Here is a 26,796-nt window from a genome sequence, read left to right on the forward strand (position 1 = left end):
CACCCATGATCAGAGCTTAATACTGGCAAGATGGGTGGATTCAGAGGCGGCATGTAGGACACTGGGAGGGGAAAGAGGCAGACTGGGAGGCTGGCCATGATGATCCTATACTATAAAAGCCTAATATGCAAAACAACCAAACGGTGGAACAACCGGTCACTATGATGCACACTGACCACCAGGGGGCAGACGCTCAACGCAGGAGCTGCCCCCAGCCCGCAGGCTCCAGGCCAGCCAAGGCAGGTGCTAGCAGGGGGCCCCCGATCGCCCCACTGGTAGTTCTGCAGAGGGAAGTGACCAGTGGCGGCAGCGGGGGGCGGGGCCAGCAAGTGGGTGGCACCAGGCCAGCCAAGGCAGGTGCCAGTGGGAGGATTCCGATCACCCCGCCGGTCACCACACAGTTTGGCCCTGATCGTCAGCCAGGCCTAGGGACCCTACCCATGTATGAATTTCTTGCACCAGGCCTCTAGTAATGCAATAATCCCAGCAGGATGGAATAATGGGATGGGCCCTTAGAGTTACCCTTGATAAAAGATATTAACCTTCAAATTCAATAATGTAGTATTTTAAACTATAGGGCAAAGATCTCATAAAACCTACACAGCTCTTTCACATAAGGAGAAGTGTTAGTTGCACAACCTCTTTATAAGACAATATTCATATATTGTTTCAGAAGGGGCATATCTTTGTCCTAGAAACTTCTTTTCTAGGAATTTATAAATATGTAGACTATACACATATAAAATAATATATTTGTATATTATTATACATTTGTAGCTCTTATTATATCTTCACACATATATCCTATCTAATAAGGAGGGAATATGCAAATTGACTGTCACTTTGCCACATAGATGGCACACCCATAGCCACAAGATGGTGGCGCCCAGTCCTCTCAGCCCCGCTGGAGTCCCCCAGTCCTGGGGGGGGTGGGGGGCAGCCGCTGAGAGCGGGCAGCGTGAGCGGCCTGGCAGAATGCTTGCCTCATCGCCGTGGTGACGAGGCAAGCATTCCACCCCAGCCGCAGAGGGCCTCTGGGCCGTGGAGGGCCTCTGGGCCGTGGAGAGCCTCTGGGCCGTGGGCGTGGAGCAGCCAGGGCCCACAGAGAGCAGAGAACCATGGGGAATGGGCCTAAGGCATCAGGGCTCCAGGACTGGAGAGGGCTCCCCTGAGGGTTCCCGGATTGGAGAGGGTGCAGTCAGGCTGAAGGACCCCCCCCACCCCATCCCCACCCCATCCCCACCCCCGTGCACAAATTTTATGCACTGGGCCTCTAGTATGTTATATAACATGTGTATACTTATATTTGTGCGTACAGATTTGTGAAAAAGGAAGTTTATTGCAGCATTATTTATAGTTACAAAAGTCTGAAATCAAACTTAAATGTCAATCAATAGGGGGCAGCTAGATGATTTACAATAGAGATATAAAATGAAATTCTGCACGGCTATTAAAAAGACTGAATAGATTTATAGGTACTGGCATTCAAGGACCTCCACGATAAAAATGGCAAGTGAGGGCTAGCAAGGAGGAAAGGAGGATTTACACACAGTACGTAGCAGTTTGTGTAAAAGACGGACCGCCTCCAGAAGAACCTATAAGAACCTGGGAGGGACAACTTGTCAGCTAGGGAACAGGATGGAGGGGCTTCTACTTTTCCCTAGATCTTTGTATTGTTTCTCAGTTTTTAATCACGTGTAATTACTCTTTATTCTAACAAAGATAAATAAATAAGGATCCTTGGTCAGGGTGGTGGCAGTAAGTTAAGAAAGTGGGGGGTGTTTGGGTTCTAGAAACATTTTAGAGGTTAGCTCTCCATGGTGTGGCCAAGAATGCAAGAAATGAGGAAAAAAGGAAAGTTGAGATTACAATCAGATTTTTTCACTCCAAGGAGGATTGAGATGAGGAAAGAGAGAGGAAAAGGTAGATTGAGAAGCAGAGGTGTGGCAAGTGTGGTTTTGAACATATGGAGTCTGAAGCTGCAGCGATACAGCCAGCATTATGACATTTTTCTTTTACATTAAGAGGAACATTCTTTGGCTAAGTCTGTTGCATTTGGATATGTGTTTAATAAAAGAAACTTGCAAAGGTCTAGTGGTTTTCTCTTTTTATAAGTAATTAAATCCATTATTTTGCTAATAGGTGGGAAAGACAGGACAGAACAGCAACACACTGCAGCTTCATGGTTCCTGGTAATTGTGTGTCCGGTAGAAAGCACATACAGATTTGGCCACTGTACGATTATAGAGTTGATTCTCTGCTCTCTTTCCCCTTTCTCTGCCAGTAACGGGATCTTGCTGTTTCCTGAAGTTGCAGCATGCATATTAACAAATGTCACCAGTCATCCTTACTTTATATCCTCGTCGTTGTCAAAAATCACGACGGCCCTGGAGTTGGGGGTGTCCAGGAGCTGTTTGATGATCCTATCAAAGTCAATGGTCCTGTCTTTGCGCTCCTGGGGGATTCTCACGGACTGGGCAATGCAGAGCCCACCTGTTTAAGAAAAGAAAGCAGAGTGTCAATCAAATTCCCGAAGACACCAGAGGAGGTAACTGGGGAGGAGGGGGTTTTGAATTCTGAGTGCACAGCACTTTTTTAGTGATGTTGCTGAATGAGGAAGTTTTAAGACATTATGCAGAGTCCTGAGTTATTGTTCATACTTGGTGCACCATCCCTGGTATTGCACAGCCTCATTCCCTTTGTAATGCACTTGTAAATGGCTAACTATGCCCAGGGATACCAATCATTGATTCTGGGGAGGTAGGTTGAGATTCACAAAGTGGGTAGGGGGTCATTAAAATGAGTGCAATATATTATAATAAAGCTATAATAAACTAAATAATAATGATAATGATAGGAACAGGTAAATCTTATCTCTGTGACTTCTCTAGAGTTTTCATTCCATTACTTTATAATTTTTCCTTCATACCTGTCCCAACTTTTCAAGCTCAGAGCCAATGAAGTAAATCTAAAAATAAAACAATGACAAAAACACCACCAACAACTATTATAAATCAGAGTAACACATTTTCATTTACCATGTACTATGTGCCAAGTCACAACTGTTTCATGTATGTTACCTCACCTTTAAAATTGTATAAGATAACATTAGCCATTTTATGCTAGAAGAGGATTAAATAAATAAATTAATTTACTCCATATTTCTTGGAGCTATACTGATATTAACTGATATGATGAATATGAAGACAGAAATATGCAGCCATTTCCCAAGCAACTGATATATGCCCCACAGCGCCATCTCTTGCTTATTAGTAGCTCCTGGGTCAAGTACTCTAAATCATTCATGGGTCAGAGAGGAAGTGTCAAGGAAAATTAAGAAAATATTTCTAACTAAGTGAAAATGTAAATGCAACAGATTGAAATGCATAGATTAGAGCTAAAGTGGTAGTTAGAGGGAAATACATATAATTAAATGCTTACATTAGAAAAGAAGAATTCCAAACTAAGCAACTGAGGCTTTTAACTCAAGAAATAAGAGAAAGGATATTGTAAACAACTTTATGCTAGTATATCCAGCAGCTGAAATGGAATCATTCCTTGAAAGATATAAACTACCAAAACTGAATCAATAGATAACCAGCCTTGGCTGGGTTGGCTCAGCGGGAGGAGCATTGGCCTGCCGCCTGAAGGGTGCTGAATTCAATTCCAGTCAAGGGCATGTGCCTGGGCTGTGGGCTCCATCCCCAGTACAGGGCATGCAGGAGGCAGCCAATCAATGATTCTCATCATTGATGCTTCTATCTCTCTCTCCCTCTCATTTTTTAAAAAAGCCTCAATGTTAAAAAAAAAAGAATAGATAACCCAATTAATCTTATATATATTTAAAAATACCAAATTCACAGTTTTGAAAAAAATTTCATAGGTAAAATATCCAGGCTCAGATATTTTCACTGATAGAGTCTATCCAACAGTTAATAAATAAGTAAAATATAATACCCACAATCCCTTCCAGAAAATAGGAGAGAAAAATTACTCATTCCATAAAACAGTATGAAAGACCCAAATCAAATAAAGAGATTACACAAACAAAAAAATAAAAAAATAAAGATTATACTTGCAAAAATCCTAAAAAAAAAAAAATACCAAAACAAATATATCATAAACAAGTGGATTTCATTCAAGGAAAACAAAACTGATTCATTATTCAAAAATCAATTATAATTTGCATATTATCAGATTAAATAAAAAAAAATTTAAAAATCACATGATGACCTTAATACATACAGAAAAAGTACTTAACAACATTCAACATACATTTATGATAAAAATTATAAACTTGGGTTAGAGGAGAAATTTTTTTAGCCTAATAATAGGCATCTGCAAAAAGCCTAGGAATAATAAGCATCATATTTAATAGTAAGAAACCCCTAGTCAAGATTGCCATTATTTTTATCACCCCTATTCAACATTGCACTGGACGTCCTTGTCTGAGGAACCAGGAAAGTAAAAGAAACAAAAGGCATATGGTTGCAAAAGAAAAAATAAAAGTGTCTCTACTTGCATATTGTCCATGTCCACTCCTCCTCCAAAGAAACTGCCCCAAATCTCTTAAAATTACAAAGTGAGTTAAGCAAGGTTATGGGGTATAAATTGAAAATACAAAAGTCAATCATATACCTATATGTCAGGAATGTACAATTGAAATTTTAAACTAAAAATAGCGTCACCCAAAATGCAGTGTTTATTTATAAGTCTAACAAAATATGTCTAGGATCTACATGTTGTAAACTATAAATATGGCTAAATGAAATTTTAAAATTATTTGAATAAATTCTACCCCATTTTATCTACAGATTCAATGCAATTGCAACCAAATCTCAAGCTTTTTAGCCCTGGCCGGATGGCTCAGTTGGTTGGACCATCTTCCCATATACCATCTTCCCATATACCTGGTCAGGGCACTTATCTAAATTGGGAGTTTGATCCCCAGTGGGGGCCCATGGGAGTGGCACCTGATCAATTTTCTCTCTCACACTCATCTCTCTCTCTCTCTCTCTCTCTCTCTCTCTCTCTCTCTCTCTCTCTCTCTCTTTCTCTGTATATCTCTATCTCTATCTCTATCTCTATCTCTATCTCTATCTCTGTCTATCTAAAAAAAATCAATGAACATATCCTCAGGTGAGGCTTAAAAAATTCTCAAGCTTTTTCAAAATATAGCAACCCCTAATTCTAACATTTATCAGAAAGGCAAAAAACAAACAAACCACAGCATAGTTGATGGGTATTTATAGATCAATTAGAGGCCAGGTGCATGAAATTTGTGCCCTTGGGGGGGGGGGCTTCCCTCAGCCCAGCCTGCACCCTCTCGCAGTCTGGGAGCCCTCGAGGGAGAGGGCCTAAGCCAGCAGTCAGACATCCTTAGCATTGCTGCAGAGGCTGAGAGGCTCCCACCACCACCACCACCACTGTGCTCGCCAGCCATGAGCCTGGCTTCTGGCTGAGCAGCACTCCCCCTGGAGTGCACTGACCACCAGGAGGCAGCTCCTGCATTGAGCATCTGTCCCCTGGTGGTCAGTGCACATCATAGCGACCAATCGTTCTGCCTTTGGCCGAAACCTGCTTTCCAACATCCCCCAAGGGGTCCCGGATTGCGAGAGGGTACAGGCCAGGCTGAGTGACCCCATTGGTGCATGATTGGGGCCAGGGAGGGATGCAGGAGGTTGTCCAGCTGGGGAGGGACCGCGGGAGGGCTCCAGGGTGTTTCCAGCCCATCTCATTCAGTCCCAATTGACTAGACCCCAGCAGCAAGCTAATCTACCAGTCAGGGCATCTGGCCCTGGTGGGAAAGCTGTTGAGCAGACTTAGCATATCATTAGCATATTATGCTTTGATTGGTTGAACGGCCGACTGGATGACTGGACACTTAGCATATTAGGCTTTTATTATACAGGATGGAACAGAAGAGAGGTCCAGAAATAGACCCACATAAATGAAGTCAACTGATTCTTGGCAAAGTGCAAAGGAAATAAATGGGGAAATGATAGTCTTTCCCACAGATGTTGAAACAATTGGGTATCCATATGTAGAAGTAATGAATCTTGACATATAACTCATACTGCATCCAAAAATTAACTCCAAATGGATGATAGACCTAAGTGTAGAGTCTGAAACTAGAAAACTTTTAGAAGAAAATAGAAACTCTGTATAACTTTAAGTTTGGCAATAACTTTTTGGATATGACAACAAAAAGGCATAATTGATACATAAAAATTGATGAATTGCATTTTATAAAAATTTAAAACTTCTGTTCTATGAAAGATAGTATTAAGGAAATGAAAACATAAGCCAGAGTCTGGGGGTTGAGGAATTACCATAATATATAAAGCACTCTTAAACTCAGCAGTGAAAACACAACAACAACAATAAAACTCAAAATGGGCACACCATCTGAATAGACATTTATAAGAAAAGATACAGAGATGGCAAATAAGCACACAAAAAGATGCTCAATATCAGTCATTAGGGAAATGCTAGTAAAACACAATAATTTATCACTACAAACCTATTAAAATGGCATTTTGATTATTTTTTTAAGCTAACAATACCAAATGCTGGAGAAGATGCAGAGCAATAGGAATGCTTGTTCATTCCTGATGGGAATGCACAATGGTACAGCCACTTTGGAAAATACTTCAGCATTCCAAAAATGGTAAATACAGAATTAACATGCCAAGCAGAAGTTCTAATCCTAGCTGTTTATCCAAATGTATTGAAAACTTATGTTCACATAAGTGTACTCACAAATGTTTATAGCAACTTTATTCATAATCACTAAAACTGGAAATAGCTAAGACATCTGTCGACAGGTGAATGGATAAACAAACTGTGGTACATCCACAATAGAGTACTCCTCAGCAACAACAAAAGAACTACTGATTTGTGGAAGAACATGAGTAAATGTTAAATGCATTTTTCCATGTGAAAGAAATCAAATAAAAAAGACTGCATAATGCAGAATTCTATTCATATGACAATCTAGAAAAAAAACAAACAAACAGAGGGGTGAAAAGTAGATCAGTGGATGCCAGGGGCTGGGAGAGAAAGGAGGGGTTGATTAAAAGGGACCACACAAGGGATTTTGGGGTATGGAAATATTCTGTGTGTTCCTGTGGTGGTAGACACCTGACTCTGTAACTTACCAAGAACAAACCACAATAATTCAACTTTAGGTTTTGAAATTTTTTAAAAAATCAACCAGCATATCAAAGGACCCCAGAATGGAATGCAGACTGTGACAAGTGAACTCTAATTGTATTTAAAATGTATGAGGAAATTTCACTGAAGGAGATGAGTAAAAAGGAGTCGACCTAAATAACTGGAAAAAAATGATGTTTGACTGGAAACTCTAAGACTAAAGACAAAAAGAAGTGTACCTAAAATGGTTCTCTGATTTGTAAATTTTTCACAGGGATATGAGTCAGCAATTCTGGATCTACCTTCCATACTTGAGGTTTTTTTTAAAAAAGTGAATAAGTTGTAGATAATGAGCCAGATTTCTCACTGTTAGGAAAAGAACTTATACATAAGCTAAAGAGTAAAGCTAGAATGAACCATGTGGTGCTAATGTCAAAAATATCAGTGTAAATTCATGTGTGCGTATGTGTGTGGAAGGAAGAAGGGAGGTGGAGAGAGAAAAAGAGAGAGAGAGAGAGAGAGAGAGAGAGAGAGAGAGAAGCTTTCATATATGGGTTGTATACTATCCACTGAGACAGCCCAGAAGCAATGACATCCCATGGCCACCAGCACACCTAGTGCCTGGATGTTGGTTTTTGAAACGCCATCTTTCAACCAAAAGAACTGAGTCCCTTTAGAGAAGCAGCTTCTTTTAAGACTGGGGTAGGGCATATATAAGAGACTGCAGTGGCAGGAAGCCAGAAGTACACCAAGGAAAATAAAATTAGGTATGTCAAAAGGACTGAGGAGCCACCTGAAAGAGCATCCAATGCACAAAGCTAGGACAATAGAAAAAACAAATGAAATAACTATGGTATTGAATGATTATCCAAAGAGTACGACACACATGCATGAACCCATACTGATACAAAGAAATGAATAAACAAATAAGAGAGAAAGAATGGATGTTACAGAACAATTTCAAAGAACGAATATAGAATGAATGAGGAAATGGCATATCACCATTAGAACAGTATAATAGTACCTAGAGGCCAGGTGCACGGATTCGTGCACATTTTGAAAGGAAATTAATTAGAAGGTGGCCGGCAGGGCAGGACTGGGCGAGATGAGCCAGATATGCCCTGGAGCCAACCTCCAGCCGGCCACACCTGGGGCAGCACCAGGGCTCGAAGGACATCTGAGGAATGAGTGGGGTCCCTCTGGCAGGTGGGGTCCCTCGGCCTGGCCTGTGGGAATCTGGCCAAAACCGGCAGTCCGACATTCCCCAGGGGGTTCTGAAGTGTAAGAGGGCACTCTGCAAAGTTACTGTAGCTCCGCAGCTCCTGCGTTGAGCATCTGCCCCCTGGTGGTCATTGCACATTATAGCTACCGGCTGGTCAGCCGGTTGGCCAGTTGGCTGGTCAGCTGGTTGCTTAGGCTTTTATATATATAGATTGCTGCACATAAGATCCACTGATGAATGCTAAAATTAATATGGGAAACTGTAAAAAAACACTTAACCTTTATCTCCCCTAAAATATTTACTAGTTACTCTGGTGGTTTTAACATATACCTGCAATTTCTTTGATTCTCTTCCTTTGAAGAGATGGACATTAATTCCCTTATCTTTAGGCTGAACTTCATGACTTGCTTCTAAAGAATATGTGTTTGTTTGTTTGTTGGTTTGTTTTTAAAAAGAGTAACTCAATGGTGGAGAAATCTGACAGACCTGAATCACTAAGTTAATATCAATACTGATAAGTCAGGTTGATTTCATGAGACCCCTCATATGATGTGATGATCAGGGCAGCCCACTTGTATCTTATTCTTCCTCCAAATCATGAGAAAAATCCAAATTGAGGGACATTCTATGAAATACCTGTCTTGTGATCCTCAAAGCTGTGGAAAGCGGCTACAGTGTTTGGACAGGTTCAAGCCTTGGACTGATGAGAGGGCACAGTCCTCTCATTGCCACATGCAAGTCCCAGCTTGGAGGCAGGGCACTCCCAGCACAATTATAGCCAACAGCTATAGTTGTAAGCTTGAACCTATGGTCTGAACACATGGCCGCACGTGCCTGAGTGATGTGAGCTTGATAGAGTTCAGGTGCATGTAATTGAGTAGGATCGAAACCCACCAGAATGGTGTAAACATCTTGACCACGCCCTTACTTTGCCTCATGGAATCTGGCTACAAAATAAAGACACGGATTGTAGTCCATGGCGCTGTTGCTAGCTCTTCATCGGAGAGGCTCTCCATCAGAGAGGACAGCGTCCCACCGAGACCCAGGTTTCTTCTCTTGTCTGTCTTTTCTAATCCTTCACCGCCCCCACTCAGGGTCACTGAACCTGGCTGAGCTGGCGCGGCACATAAGGCGCCCTGGGGCTGAGTGTGCCATGGCCATGCCAGCTCACCACACAAAACTGTCAAGATCATGAAATAAAAGATTGAGAAACTGAAACCTGAATTGGATCCTGGAATAGAATACAGGACATTTGTGTAAAAAACTGGTAAAATCTGAATATATTCTGTTGTTGAGTTAATGATATTCTCCATTGTTAATTTCTCAGTATTGATAAATGTACACTGCTTATTTAAGGTATTTATATTTGTGTTAACTAGGAGAGGGGTACATGAAAATTCTATTTTTGCAACTCTTCTATAAGTCTAAAATTATTTCAAAAAATGTGCATTTATGAATACATATATATGTATATATCTATCTGTCTATCTACCTACCTGTCTCGGTCTTGCCTCTAATAAATTCCTATTTAGTAAGTAGTAGAGCAGGACCAGGACTCTGAATTTTAACAAGAGATTTAGGTCAGTGCTTATCATGCATTAGTTCACCTGGTGGACTTGTTAACACACCTATTTCTGGTCCCATCAGTGGGTTTCTCATCAGTGGGTTTGGGTGAAGCTTCTGAATTTGCATTTCTAACAAACTCTCAGGGGATGCTGATGGTGTTGGTGTGGGGACCACATTTGGGACCATTGCTCCAGGTGGCTTGGGGCAGTGGTCAGCAAACACATTAGTCAATAGAGCCAAATATCAACAGTACAACGATTGAAATTTCTTTTGAGAGCCAAATTTTTTAAACTTAAACTTCTTCTAACGCCACTTCTTCAAAATAGACTCGCCCAGGCCGTGGTATTTTCTGGAAGAGCCACACTCAACGGGCCAAAGAGCCACATGTGGCTCGCGAGCTGCAGTTTGCCGACCACGGGCTTGGGGGGATTTTGAGAAACATTCACTTAGTCTCTCCAAATTGGTTGCAGCCATTCAGGTAAAAGCAGGACTCGCCCTAGCTGGTTTGGCTCAGTGGATAGAGCATGGGCCTGCGCACTGAAGGGTCCTGGGTTCAATTCTGGTCAAGGGCACATGGTAGGATTGTGGACTCGATCCTCAGTAGGGGCCATGCAGAAGGCAGCCAATCAATGATTCCTTCTCATCATTGATGTTTCTATCTCTCTCTCCCTCTCCCTTCCTCTCTGAAATCAATAAAAATATTTTTATAAAAATGCAGGACTCATGCATACATATTCTAGCCAAACTTGTTTAGGGACCTCTTAGGATGGATCATTATGCTTTGTTAGAAGGTGTACAATGATGCAGAGAGAAAGAGCACCTTGAGAAATACCCCGGGGTAATGGCAACTATAACCTCAAATATCAGGATTCCTCTCAGTCTGGAAACCACCAGCACAGAGCAGGAAGGGACAAGATCATCTGCAGACTGTCCTGGTCCTGCTGAGAGAAGAAACAGCTACTTTACCATCTTCTGGGCAGAAGAAGGGGAATCATTCTGGTAGAAACCCAGCTTCCTATCAGGATCCAATTACAGCTGAGTGATTAAAGGAATTAGAGCAAACTCCATTTGGAGATGTGATTAGTGGAGGGACGGTCCGCACTCTCAGATTTTGGGTGCACCCCAGAGGGGGAACCGATGCATGGAGTTCTGTGATTGCAGAATTGAGAGTCTCACCCGCTCTTGACAATTGCCCACCGGTGAGTGAAATCAAACAACTCAACAAAAGAGAGAAATTGGCTATTAACATGGTAATGGAGATGAACACGTTCATAAAGCTAACATGTGAAAAAGAAGGAAGATTGGAAAACAAAGGATGAGAGAGAAACATGCTGTTTTGATCTTCTGCTTTTGAAGGCTTGAGCGGTACCTGCTGGAAAGGTAGTCACTTCATTTGCCTGCGATCCGTGAGAGCACGCATTAAGTTTAAACACTTATGGATACTGTACATTGATGACCTCAACTCAAGCATTCAATTCAGACCAAGGGAGTAATGACAGAAGTGAGTCATTGTGGGAAGGGAATGCAGGTCTTGTCTTCCATCAAGGAATGAAGCGGTCCACACACATGCTCACACCAACCTGGTGTTGGGACATCAGCCAGCCTCCTTCTCAATAATGGTGACAACTCAGCACACGACATTCTTCTCTGACATGCAATCATATTTTCATCCCAAGATGCTGCCCTATTGAATGCAAACCTTCTATTTACTGTTTGTGTTCCACTTTAGTCTGCCGCAGTGGATTCAGCTTGCCTGCTGTTATATCTCTGATGTTACCTGGTCACCACCGTATAAGTACAATCTAAACGGAGAAGGTATTGGTTCTACATCAAGAGGTTAAGAATATAAACTTTTCTCTCTCTGGCTGGCTTATTTCACTTAACATAATACTCTCCAGGCCCATCCCTGCTGTTGCAAAAGGTAAGATTTCCTTCTTTTTTATATCTGAGTAGGATTTCACCATGTAAATGTACCATAGCTTTTTTATCCACTCATTTACTAATGGGCAATTGGGCTGCTTCCAAATCTTGGCTATTGTAAATAATGCTTCAATGAACGTAAGGGTGCATATATTCTTTCAAATTAGTGTTTCAGGTTTCTCTGGATAATGCAGTTTCATTTTTAATTTTTTGAGGTCACTCCATACTGCTTTCCACAGTGCCTACACTAACCTGCAAACCTACCATCAGTGCAGAGAAGGGTGAAGGAATTAAGCAAAGAACAAAAAGAAAGACTCACAGACAGACAACAGTATGGTGACTGCCAAAGGGAAAAGGGGTTGAGGTGTAGAATAGGGTAAAGGGGAAATGAATGGTGATGGAAGGAGACTTAAGTTAGGATGATAAACACACAATACAATATTACAGACGATGTACGGTGGAATTATATAGCGGGAATCTGTATAATTTTATTAACCAATGTCTCCCCAATAAATTCAATTTAAAAAATAATATAACTTTCGAGGGCACTTTATTTGCATGTGAAAACTAAATGGAGATTGACAGTGCTGGTTGGCATTGCAATTGCCAAATTAATTCACACGTCGGCGGGGAGCAAACATGTAGGAAAAATTGGACAGTATCATCACAAATGTCGCAAATGAAGAGGCATGTCACAGACAGGACAACTCGGTTCATGACATGTCAGCTTTGGCTGAGAAAGCCCACTGAGGTAATGGAAAGAATTCCTGAGTCCCAGAAATCAATTTGCTCCTCAATTTGGAGCTGAAAACTGGTCAGTTTCCTGTCTGCCTGTGGTAGCTAGCAATCTGTAACAGCAAGCAGAACCTCAGGAATCAGATCACAGATTGTTTCCTTTAAAAAACCTTCTTTTTCCCTCTCAAATAATTATGAATTCTTTTCCACATAATAAGCAGAAGCAATAGCCATTTAAAGTTTGCAACTCAATTCTGTCAGAACTTATACACAATCCAGTTCCACTGATTATTTGGTCTATTATTTAGACAAGCCAATTCAATTTTGCAAATATTTATTGAGACTCTATTATGTGAAATGCTCTCTAGGATTTTTTAAAGAGAATAATATAAGAAAGCAGCAGAAGGGAGCCTCAGAAATAACCTCCCTCAATTCCCCATTACAAGTGGGGAAACTGAGGCCCTGAGAGTTTACAGGGAGAGTATTAATCAATGCAGAAGGATTGGCAATCACTGAGTGCTGTGTATGTGTCACATACCATTCTAAGTGCTTTCTATCATTGACCTACTCAGTGGTCATACAACCCTATGACCCTGTGACCTAGGTTTGCAAACATTCCCCTCCATATGAGAGGAAATGGAGGTATTCTGAAGTTAAGTAACTCATCCCAAATCACAAGTTTAATGGCAGAAGACGTCTAGAATTTTCATTTTTGTATACTTCATGCTAAATGGTAAGATAGCACTCCTATCGTCATATACTTTACAAAGAGAGAGGGGAGTAGGACAAATGTTGTACAAGCAAAAATGCATGGACTTCACCCATCTCGTAAGAGGCATCACCACAGGCTTTAGAGAAGATATTACGTCTCTATGGGTCATTTCACATCTGTGGAGGCTGCTAATGGAGGGACAACTAAGGGGAGAGAAGAGACAGGTCAAAGTGGAAAAGTCATTTTGGATAAGACTGTTAACCGTCTGTCCCAGCTTTTTTCTTTGCTAATAGGTTCCTGGCTTTGCTTACAATAGCTTATCAATCAATGATCACAGTCAAAGGGATCAATTCTGTTCCCCAATCTCCCAGTCTCTTTTCAAAGCAGGAATGACCATGTTATCTGTGAAATAGGCAGGGATTTTCTGGGGACAGTTGTGGAAAAAAACGTGCTATTTTGGGGAGAGAGACAGACTGGCCCCGTTCTTCCCCTGCCTTGTGGATGCTGTGTCTGGAGCTCTTATTGCCCTCTTGGCACCATTGGGCCACAAGCAAAGTGATAAAAACCAGCCCATTAAAGTGGTAAAACAGAAAGACAGGAAGAACCAGTCCCTGAGGCCATGAGACCCTGAGCAGAACAAATAACTCCAGCATCCACTTCCTGATATTCCGAAAACAAACTGCCTCTTTACTTAAAGGACAGGCAGTCGGCTTTCTGTTATTTGCAATTGAACACATTCCTACTTTACCCTTGCCTTCAAAGAATCCCAAGCCCAGTCCAGAACGGGGAGAAATCCCTGAGAAAGAAAGAATTTCAAGGAGAGCAGAATTGCCCCTGCAGTAGGGATGCTGGGGAAGAGGCTCTTGGGCCCCTGCATGGGTTTGGAGAGAGAGAGCTTGCTGGGAACGGGAGGCAGAGTGGAAGAGAGTACGGAGTCATGTGGAAATGGGAAGTAGGTGGAGGAAGATGGGAAGCAATTTTGGTGAAAGGCGTTCGGGGCTTTTGCTTTTTCTTAGCTACTAGCTCTGTATAATCTTCAGCATATCCATGTCCCTTTGTGGATGGATACGGGGGAGAAAGCAAAGGAGAGAGGCAGGAAGCAAGGACAGATGAACAGCAACTGACATATACTAGGTGTACCGGTTAATAATGCGGATTTTGTAATAAAAGAGAACGCGATAATTTCAAGAGAAACATCAAAAGTGCTTTATTCAAAGTAATGTCCATCGCTAGCTACACATTTCCCCCATCTTTCAGGTAATTTGTGGATGCCGCCCCAATAGAACTTTTCTTGTTTTGAGGAAAACCATTCAGAGACCCAATTTTCCACTTCTTTGTATGTTTTGAAGTGCTGCTCAGAAAGCGCATGTGCCATCGATCAGAACAAGTGGTAATCTGAAGGAGCAAGGTCTAGTGAGTACGGCGGGTGGGTTAATACTTCTCAGGCAAGATCTTTTAACGTGTCTTTAACTGGTTTTGAAGTGTGTGATGGTGCGTTATCATGAAGCAAAGTTACTTTGTCATGTCTTCTGGCACATTCTGGTCATTTCACAATCAAAGCCTGGTTCAAATTGATTAATTGTGTTGGTAACAGTTTCACCTGGTTTTAGAAGCTCACAATACACCACATCTTCCTGATCCCACCAAACACAGAGCATTGTCTTCTTTCTGAAGCAATTTGGCCTTGCAGTCCATGTTGATGGTTGACCTGGATCAACACATGATTTTGTGCATTTGGAATTCTCAAAAGAAATCCACTTTTCATCGCCAGTCACAATTAGATGCAAAAAAGACTTTCATGCCATTGAAGCAACATTTTACTGATGACTTTTTGGTTTTCCATTTGTCTTTCATTCAGTTGATGTGGCACCCATTTTCCTTCCTTTAAAATCTTTCCCATTGCTTGTAAACGATCGGAAATTGTTTGCTGAGCAACGTTAATCTTTCTGCAAGATGTTTTTGAGTTTGACATGCATCTTCATCCAATAATGCTTGTCATTGTTGGTCTTCAAACATTTTGGGTTGATCTGGACTTTCTTTGTCTTTCACATCGAAATCATCACTTTTAAAGTGTTCAAACCAGCATTCACAAGTATCTTGAGATGGAGCATGTTCACCAGAAGCTTCACAAAGTATATGATAACTTTCAGCAGCACTTTTCTTCAAAATAAAGTAATGAATTAAAACTACCGCAAATGCTCTTTTTTTTGGCACAAAATTCGACATTTTTAAGTGTAAAAATATCTATGATGTTACCACCTTCAGCAAATTTGACATACGGAGTTTTGAAGCTTGCTGTCAATACAACAAAATAGCATAGATATCAAATCACATATATCAACATATGTGTAATTCCATCTATTGAAAAAAATCTGCATTACTAACTGGTCCACCTATGTAAATATCAATTTGGGGAGCAAGGAGAGATGAGCTTACCTACAAAAAATATGATGAAATGTAGTAGTTAGAATGAGGGGTTGGGGTTGGACTGCACAAGACTTTGTAAGACAAACCACAAGAAACTCTAAGCTTGGGTGAGAAACATTCTGCTTATGCTTTGCAACTGGGACCCCATCTCTCTGAGAGCAGAACCCATGCACTCTCTGCAGGTGCTATCCAGAGGTTAATTCATAATATCTTTCAGGCAAGAAACGTTGGACAGCAAGTCTAAGTTCAGCGTGCTCGGGAATTTCAGCGGCATCATTTCACCTGCAAAGAATTTGCATCATGCTTTGGGAAACACCGAGGCTTAAAGCTATCTTGAACAGAGCCGTGTATATGCTAGCTGACTTGATCATAGAACCTAAAACTGAAATTACACTTAGTACAATCCTCCCATTTCAAAGATGGTGCAAATTGTCTGAAAGGGAGAAGAGACTGACCAGCGTAGCATCAGAGCTGATGCTCTGAAATTAAGCTTTTTTAAATTCCTAATTTGATCATCTTTCAACTGATGGTGTTACATGGTGAGTTACTTTCTTGGCTGTTTTTACATCCATGCATCCATGCAATCATTCAAAAAAGTATTTGCTAAGCATCTGCCATGCCTCAAGCCCTCTTTCAGTTGCTAAGGATATAGAAATCAACACAAAAGATGAGCATCCTACTCATCCATGTAGGAATATAGACTTATAAGGCTGGTTTCCTTTTAAATTCTCTTTCAAAACTGTGATGATCTCTGCTGATTCTCTGAATTTAGCTTACAAACAAAACCCCAACACGGAACATCAAGTTCTTCTCAACAGCGATGAGCTTGGCAGGTCCTGAGCTGGTTAATCAAGAATGAGCTATGATTCAGGAAACCATTGGAAAGCAAGCTGCCCCTTTCCCTGAACAAGAACTAAGAAATTGGCTGAGTGTTTACAGTCAGTGTATTCCCTGTGGCTTGAGCAGTCTCGGCCGGCCGTCAGAATCAATTGTCACTTGTCTCCAAGCAGCAACTCCATGAGGATGTCCCCCTATGATCTCTGGACAGTAAAAAAGAAGTCAACTTAGGAGCCTAGAAACGTGGCTGATATTTCCAAACTACTGTTTGCATTTAGTCAGTTCTCACTTGGATGTGTGTGGGCGAAATGGAGCAGCCCCAGTTTATGATGCATTTTAAATCTTGAAAATTAGGGGATAATGGGCTACCATATCTGTGTGGGAATCCACCCAGAGAATTCAAATTCAGTGGGAGTTTAGAGCAGGCACATGGCTATATAAAGACAATGATTCCATTATATTTCTAGGGCAGTGTTTCTAAAGATGTGAGTTTTACCTTTGTGAATTTGCTAGTAACCTGGGTGTGCATTTCCTACAGTGGTTTTAAAAATAATTTCCATACTACTATTTTCCTGAATAAATTAATGAGTGATTTATGTCATTTTTCATTGGGTCTCTTACTAAAGCAATATCTTTCCCCCATAATGACTTCTTTTATTGGTCCAAAACTATTTTAATTCCTCCATTAAAATGTTACTTTAATACTACCAAGTACTATAAGAGGTAGGGAGACATGGGGATACTCATCAGTTTTATGGATGAGGGGATAGGAGGTTGGAAATTTGGTTGATTTATCCAATGCTATATAACTACAGATAGTACCGGGATAAAAACTGAGAACACCTGACCCTCAATCCAGAGTTACTTCCCTACCAGCTCAGGAATTCTGATGAGATTTTCCACCCCTCCCACCCCTTACTCTTTCCTCCATTACACTCCTCTCAATGAATCAATAAAACAGAATAAATGGAATGCTTATAACTCCTGTGACTTTCTAGGTTATCATACTCTTCTGAATAGTGCACCTTTTAAAAAATATATTTTTACTGATTTCAGAGAGGGGAGAGGAGAAGGAGAGATAGAAGAGGGAGAATCATTGATTGGCTGTCTCCTGCACTCCCCCTACTAGGGATCAACCCCACAACCTGGGCATGTGCTCTGACCTGGAATCGAACCCTGACCTCCTGGTTCACAGGTCTAAGCACAACCACTGAGCCATACCAGCCAAGCTGAATAGTGTACATTTTTGTTAGGTCTTTTACAACACTGCATTTTCATTTCATGAATCAGTGAAATTTACTTGCCAGATATTGTAACTCAACCCCTCTAAACACATATACTAGTATTTCTCTTTGTAAAACTTTAGAGGAGAAAAATGCAGTCTTCATCCTGTCACTAGAAAAGGAGAAATTTGTACTTAGATCTCAGTCTTGTTCTCCATAGTAGATGGAATGTTTAACACAGAATTTAATTTGTAAAGCAAAAACAAACAAACAAAACACACACACACACACACACACACACACACACACACACACACACATCCCACCTTACTTTCATATGATTAATGCTATCAGTGTGGATAACAATTTGCCATACTGGATATCAAAATTAGAATTATATTGATATCATTAATGACGAGCTATCATTAATATAGTAACCGCTGCAAGCTAGAAGATAAATTGAATTTTAAGAATTATGCTATTTTCAGCATCTTCTTCTGCAACTCTATTCCTCTTCCCCTTCTTGTCTCTGCTAAGATATATTAGTCCTACAGCAAACCACTGTTTGCTTAAGACTTGAAAAAGTACACATATCAATAAAAGCCATTTTAAAGGACTTCAGTGTTTATCATCATTTTAAAATCCTTGCTATTCATCAGTATGTATGTCCCAAAGCAAAGAAGTAGAAACAAATGAATCCTGCATCGGCTGATTTTAAAAACCTGTCACCCTCATCATTTCCACAAACTCGAAGAGAATTCTCCTCCTTCCTCACTGAGGAGTGTAGCAGTTGAGGCTTTATGCTGGCTGATGTTTCTTTAAGCACAATAGGTAAACATAGGTGGTGATCATCATAATCATCTATGTGACTATGGCCTGTGGCTTTGTATCACTGCTTCCCAAGTCCCAGGAGACTGATTAGTAGTAAACTGTTAATAAGAAGAAGGGAAGAGTTCATTGAGTTCTCAGGGGGTCTTGGATAGAACAAGACATTTGAAATAGATTCCATCATATTCCCATTTACTGGTTTGCCATTGGAGAAGTCTTGCTCAATCTCATTGTTTTTTACAGAATTCCCACAAAAAGTCAAGCCACAGACAGAGCTACTTACTGAGTGTTTAGGTCACGTAAGGGCTTTAAGAACCTACCGCTGTAAATCTCTCCAGACAGGCCAGTGGATTGTTTACAAATGAGAGAATGGCTTATCAATAGGATTATTCTGAAGATCAACCTAGTCACTTCCTCCCACAACATTAACTTGGTTGATTTAAAGGGAGTGCAAGCCCTCTGTCCAATTAGGAAACAGACTCTTCTACAACTATCTTCCAAGTGATCTGCCCAGAGCTGTACCTGATGAAGCTGAAATCCTGTTCCAGGGAGGATTACACCTTTGGTTAGAATTAAAGCAAATGACCTTCATTCTCAGCATGTTTTAAAACATACTTGCCTTCTGTGATATATTCTTATGATTTGATAATAGAAATGAAAGTTTTCATTCTCAAACACAAAGTATTAGTCAAAAAAATAAATAAAATCACACTTTTAATGTCTCCATATAAATTACATCAACCATTTGCAAATCTTGAAAGAAGATAGGAAGAGACATGTGTGTAGATATCCTCAAATCCTAGAAAGAGACATACAAAACATGACCATTTTTTTAAAGCTTTATGTTTTGGGACACACACACACACACACACACACACACACACACACAATAAGAAAGCATAAGGCATTATTTTTATTTTATAATCAAAGGGTTATTGAAATTAAGTAAATGAAATAAAAAAATTAATGAGAAGGCTATGCTCCATGCATAAAAATAACACCAATGCTTTTGCAGCAGCCAGCATCAGATGCTAGCAAATCAATTGCTAGCATCAGAGAAACACCCCACAAGGAAAGAATGTGATAGAACAAACTATTGTAGACATCACATGATTTCTATCCAGAGTATAATAAGTCAGCAATGCTACGAACCTCAGATTTACCAACTTGCCTGAAAACTGCCAAATTACATCTTGAAATGTGATTACTTTTAAAGCAAAATATTAAGAACACACACATAACCTTGTAGCAGTGAATATGGGTTTTAATTTAGGTTGAGCCAAGCAATCATAGGAGATTAACAGCACACTGTGATTTAAAAAAAAGGGAGGTGGTTACTATCAGGAAAGTAAAAGGATCTGAAATTCTGAAGTTCAGCTTGGCCCTCTGGGGTATATAAGTTTATACAGCTGTTGTGAGTAGAGACACATGTGCCATACATTTTACCCCTGGTTCTTCTACTACCTGCACGTTATTGAACCATCTTCCCTTACAAGTTATGGTTTTGTGCTCTTCGAAGGGAACACATACTAATAGTTATGGAAGCCTTACTGTGCATTAGACCCTATTTGATACCCATGTATAACCTTCATTCAATAAAATCACATAACAAAACTACAGGTTGACTCAAAGGCAAACTGAAGTGAGAGTGCCAAATACTCAGGCAGCAAGAGGTGTACTATCTGTAGAAATTTTAAAAAGAAACAACAGAAAGAAAGTCATCTGCTTTTCATCACAACCACATGGCAGCAATTCTTAACAATGGAGGTGAAAATACTCTTCTCCCAATAATTTTTTGTTGATCTAAGTCAGAGGTTGGCAAAGTTTCTGTAAAGGGCCAGATAATAAATATTTTAGACTTTGCAAGCCACATGGTCTCTGTCTCATCTACTCAATTCTGTTGAAGCATGAAAGCGGCCAACTTCCCTAGAAAATATGTAAAAAATGGACATTTAAAAAAATGATTTATAAAAATAGGAAGCTGGACAAATTTGGCTTGAAGATCAAAGTTTACTGACCCCAGTCTAAGTTCTAAACAATTGTTGCAATTACTGCTGAACTTTGTAATATGTGTATAAGCTTTAAATGAAGATTAGTTTTATCCCTTATCCTTTAACCAGTGTTGTATTCTACATAGAAATGAACTTAGAGAATCTCAAATTAGTCAGTCAGTCTTTGACACATGCAGATTCAGTTACAGCATTCATTTCAAGTGTAAGTTCATAGCAGGAATCATTCAAGCTCATGCCAAGCATACTTCTGCGTCCAACTCCTATAGTATTGCCCATTCTGGCATTTAAATAGTACATCTGCAATAATCAATGCAGGTGTTACAAATTATATAACAGACACTTGAAATAAATTTTTCAACAAAGACATTTGAAAAATTAATCCTAAAGAAATAGAGACATGTGCATTATGGCAATTTCTGAAAGTTATGATGAAATAAGAGTATTATGAATTTGAGCCAAACTTATGTTCATCTTTAAGAGTTTCTTATTTGTATATCCATTGTTTCTTGAAAAATAAATCCTTTTGAAAAAAATTAATTAAAAGTGCTCTTTGATCAACTTTAAACAAATATAGATCAACAAATCTGGCTAAGTTGTCTATTGAACATGAGTAGGCAAAGAACATCATTTTTTACAAAATAGTTGAAAAATTCACAGAAGTTAGTGTCTAAACAGAAATTGTGATGCCATTATGTTACTGTAACAGGCCATCTAATGTACAGGTATAATATTTTTTCATTTTTAAAAGGGTAATGTATTTTAAGTTTATCTCTTCCTATATTCCTATTTTACACTGTAATTTTAATTAGTTTGTTTATAATTTTATTAAAAGCATGAATATACATATGAAGTACAATTAGGTTTTTACCACTTGCTTTTCCCCCTATCATTACTATTATTATTCATTTAATTTCATGCTAATTATTATAAATAATTTTGTCATGTAGAGTAAGGAGTTGTTAAAAAATTATTTACTTTGAATGTCAAATAGGTTAAGTATGCCCCAAAATTAAACAATGGTTTTGTTTCATAAATGGAGGAGAAGGTGAAAAGATGATTTATCCAAGACCAGCCAGAGGTAAATTAAGCTTGATTTCAAAAGTACGTCTAATTACAGATCCAAGAAAAAGTGCATATACATACACACCACACATCATACACATCACACATACATGCATACATATAAGACATATACATATAAGACATACCACACCACACACTCCATAAACATACCACATACATATATCACACATACCACAGCACACACATCACAGACACATACCTATATATTACCTACCACACAGACCATACCACATTAACCACAAACACCCATGCATACACATACATCATATAACCACACACACCACAAACTCACCATACCTTATGATACACGCCACACATACCATGTATTTTCACATCTCACACACACCACACCCCATACACTCTTCACTCCTGAAGTAAAAAAACTCTGGTATTTTGGCAATCAGTATTTTGTAAGTAGGTGTATCTGTGATTATGAATATTGTGATTTCTATTTAGCTAATTAAACCTGGGGAAATTAGTGTATTTCTCTCAATTTCTTTCAAAGCTCATTTTTCTATCACAGCTTAATTGAGTTATTGGGCTGCAATAGAAACAAATTAAGATTCCCAATTATGTTTTCCTCTCTCAGGAAAGACAGTGATACTGTAGTCCCAGTTATATTTGGATTGCTGCTTTACAGAGGTATAACAAGTCCTTTTAATTAAAAGACCTAATATTCTGAATTGGTGTGATTGATATGTTGTTGGGATCAGCTTTCATATACAATTGGTTTTATTAGAAATTTAAAATAAAATATCAGGTCAAGACCCCATTTATTTCTTTAAAAAAAACCCAAAAAACTCCTGAAGTATTTTTGTGTATCAATAAATCTTCTTTGTGAACTTTGCAGTTGCCACTAAAAATCCAGGTGTACAATTGTGAAGAACCTTTGCGTGATTTGGCACAATTTGGCTATATTTATGCTGATATTCATCTGAAATACTACTCTTGATAAAAGTATTTCTACCATATAATGTCTCAAAGCCTTTAAATATAACTCTTACTCATCGGACAAAATTCCTCTTCAAACTCTTCTCCCTGATTTTCATTTTACAGTAAATCTTATAATTCCTGCAACTTTTTAGAGTCAAAAGACTCATTCATTAACTCAACATCCCCATGAGAAACAAGACTCATCCTTATATTATTTATCTGTTTACACTTTGGTGTTTATGCTTATTTTCTAATATTAATAACATTTTCTATCGGTAACTGAAAATGAAACTCTCGTTTGTGAGTATTTAGTATGTGACAGGCTTTGCATCAAGTAATTTAAGTTCCAGTTTTATGAGGTTGACACTACTATTGCCTTCATTCAACAGATGTGAAAACTGAAACACGGAGGCGTTAAATACCTTTTTGTGGGTCACATAGCTACAGCGCTAGCATTCTATACTGGAACTGTGCCATTGGACCCATGTTCTTCACATTTCCCCTCACTCAGAATCTGGAACTAGAGAGATTAAAATGAAGGCCACATACAGAGTATGGGGTAGGTTCAATATAGGTTTCAATTAACCATTAAGAATTAAAGTAGCAGAGTAAAGCAATCTGCATACAATTAAAGTATTTGATAATGGGACCCATAATGAACACCTAATCTTAAATCTCCAGGCTCAGGGTTAATCTTTGGTTAAATGGAAAGGAAGAATGTGTATTCCCTCTGGTCCACATTGCTCAAACAAAGTCCCCTCTTTTGGGATATGTTAATGAAAGAGTACTGTGGCCAAACACATTTGGAGATTATTGCACATTGTAACTACCCTTGGTGTTTCATGATATGACTTTAATATAGTAAAGGCTGTGAGAAGTCCTGCAGAAAAGACACCTTCTGACTTGTGTTTAATCAATGTTGCCCACATTTACTGGGTCACAGATTCTATTTGTGTAGGCAGAATAATGACACCTCCCAAACATCCAATCCTTAATCCCCAGAAATACTGATTATGTTATGTTTTATGGCAAGGGAAAATTAAGGTTGCAGATGAAATTAAGGTAGTTAATCCGTTGACCTTGAGATGAGGAAATTATCCTAGATTATCTAGAGGGCCCATAATAATCACAAGGGTCATTGTAATTGAAAGAGGAAAGCAAAAGTCTGAGCTAGAGAGAAATATAAAGATGCAACCCTACTGGCTTTTAAGATCAAAGGTGGCCAAGAAATGCGGTCAGCTTCTAGGATCCAGAAAATGCAAGGAACTAATTTTTGAGTCTCTAGGAAAAATACAGCCTGTAGACAACTTAATTTTAGACCACTGAGACCTGTCTTGGACTTTGGAACTCCAGTACGATAGAGAATACATCTTGTTTTATGTAGTATTAAGGCACTCATTTTAAGGTAATAAAAATTGCTGTTATAGCAGCAAATAGGAAACTAATACACTTTTTTTTTTTTTTTTGGTAACACCTATTGTCAAATTTACTTTTGGAAAAACTGATCTAGTCCATCATCCTGGCTTGAAGAGACACATCTGGCAAGTTCGGGAAAGACAGAATTCTGATGTTTTAATGTAGTACTTCTCAAATTTTAACATTAAAATTGTACCACAGGAATTGTGTGGGTACATTTCAAAAATACAAATTTAGATTCAATATGTCTGAGATGGGGCCCAAAATTCTGCATTCCTAACAACTCCCCAGGCGACACTAATGCTGGCGGTCGGATGTTCACGTTTAGAGCAGCAAAGTTTAAGAATACCTGAAAAACTGTCTCCAGCCTTCTTAGAAAAATTTTGTAAAAGGAAAACCATGACGTTCCGAAAAGAAAATATCTGGCTGCAGGATAGATGATCATGAAAATGTATTTGTAAGTATTACCCCCATCCATCAGTATTTATGACACAACCATTTTGCTAAAGAAAGGGGATAGAGGAGAAAAGTCACAATTCATTGAAAGTCTCCCATCTCTAACAACTTAGAAAAAAATCCGACTCCCTAATAAAACAGAGGAGGTAAGAAGCACAAAAGAATGCTTTATGAAGTATTCTCAATTTGATTATAGAGTCATATAAAATACCCGTTTCAGTTCTGCAAAGAGAATTAGAGTTACATAGAATAAAACAATAAATAAATAAAAACAAATCTGGGGATCTCGGCCTTGTCCTCCTTTTAAAACTGTATTTTAAAAACAAATCCTATTCCCAATGTTTCATACTTGCTTTAGAAACACCCAAATGCATGGAACCAGAAAACCTGGTCAATTATCTTACCTCGTACCTGCCTTGGAGGAAAAAGAGCTTCGGTAAATTCGAGGGTACCAAAGAGAACCATTTTCCACTACCTCTGGCAGCACAAAAAGAACAGATCCTTTTTCTCTTTTCTTTTCAGAAAAAAATTAGTGCCCGTGAAAGGTGCCAAGTTAAATCCCTTGAAACGAATGCACTTCCTTACCTGCAAGTCTGGCAGTGGTGATAAAAGCTTTTCACATACCTGCTCAGTCCCACAAGAGAGCTCATTCCTAGACTATTTCTACTAAACTGGTCCTTTTATAAGGAGATGAAATTACAGGCTAAACCATTTGCAAGCTGTCAATTGTAGGTGCTTTAAGAGATGAACTCAAAATACATCATTTTGTGCCACAAGAAACCTTTGTTTCAATACCACCACATGTAAACAGTGCTGCAGACTTTACAAAGCACTGTGTTAAGAGTAAGCATTTATTGGAAATAGTTTTCCCAGTTCTTACTGTGTGCCTGGCACTACCAGGCTTTGATTCAGTGCTTTCTGTGTTTTATCCTATGTATTTCTCAGGACAGCCTATAAATAAGTACCATGGTTATTTCAATTTTGCAGATGCACAAGCTGAAGCATAAAGTCATCACATATGTTGCCAATGGTCACAAAGCTAATTAGTAGAGGAGCCAGGATTTGAATCCAGAAGTCTGGTTCCAGTGCTCACTCATTTAACAATTATGTGATATAATTGTTGTCAAAATTCCAAGAAGTAGAAAATCGCACTTACCGAATGATGAAACCAATACCCAGGGAGCAGGATATGCCAAATGTCACAAGAGGTCACATTTAAATGTAGCTTACTGCCATCAGAGCCCAAGGACTTTGCCTGGTCTGATATACTGGGCTCCACGTTATCTTTCACTGAGTTTTGCTAGTGTAGATAAATTCAACTTCACCCACAAGAATAGAGGGTGGGTCAGCCCTTTTGTGGTTAAGGAAGATATAAAATGCTATATATTTCTGGCTTTTTAATTAAATAATAATTTTGCTTTTATTTTAACAAAGCAAGCATGCCCGTGACTGATGGGAACATGCCCCGGGCCTTGAAAGACATTCATACTGGCGAGGTTCCTTTGTGATCACCAGTCTCCCTTCCTGACTCCCAGCTGATGGTGGGGTTTTATAGGGAAGGGCATGGGCCACTGTTTTTAGAACCAGGAGAGACAGTCCAAATATGGCCATGTGCTTGGTAAAGCTGGCTCCCAGCAGGAAGAGAAAAATCATAAGCACAACTCAACTGGCATTTCAGAACAGCAGTTCTCTTGGTTTCAATGAAGATGAACCAAATTAAGCTCTTTCTTTCTCTCTCACACACAGAGACACAGGGACACACACAGGGACACACACACCAGATAGGTAGGAGGGCCTGGAGAAGGATGCGCACCATGGAAACTGTTCAGCTGGGACTTTCAGAAATGGAGCTCACAGGGCATGAAGGTCTCGGGCAGCTACTCCTCACCTACTCTCTCTTTCACTTCAGAGCAGCCTGGTCTCTTACCTTCTTCCCTCCATTCATCTATTGTACTCTACCATCCACAGAGACCTTCCTCTGCTTCCTCCTGGTGGCTCTGATGCCAACTCTTAGAGCCAAAACCAGGTTTGGTGAAATGCTCACTCCTCATGCAATCAGTTGTGCAGAGATAAAAAGGAGGACCATCCTTTCAACGGATATTTTTATCCAGTTAGGGTTATAGTTGAAATAAAAGGAGAGGCCGGAGATTCCAAGATGGCAGCAGATTAAGTGGAAGCTACACTGACACTCTCCCAGGACCAAACTGGAATTACAACTAAAATACAGAAAAACTTCCTGAAAAATCAATTGAAGACTAGTTGGAGAGAACT

At 39.5% G+C, this 26,796-nt stretch overlaps 1 protein-coding gene across 2 annotated transcripts in view; it reads right to left on the reverse strand.

The window, feature by feature from the left end:
• GRM7 (glutamate metabotropic receptor 7) overlaps positions 1-26,796 on the reverse strand; it is a gene marked incomplete at both ends in the record, with an annotated part of 782,439 nt that overhangs the window by 386,621 nt on the left and 369,022 nt on the right. For both annotated transcript variants that reach the window (XM_079794370.1, XM_079794369.1), the window contains one exon: positions 2,352-2,493. In XM_079794370.1, coding sequence (XP_079650496.1) covers positions 2,352-2,493 — 142 coding nt within the window. The remainder of the gene's footprint in view (positions 1-2,351; positions 2,494-26,796) is intronic.

Source organism: Cnephaeus nilssonii (assembly GCF_951640355.1).
Source record: "Cnephaeus nilssonii genome assembly, chromosome: 17".
Lineage (NCBI taxonomy): Eukaryota > Metazoa > Chordata > Mammalia > Chiroptera > Vespertilionidae > Cnephaeus > Cnephaeus nilssonii.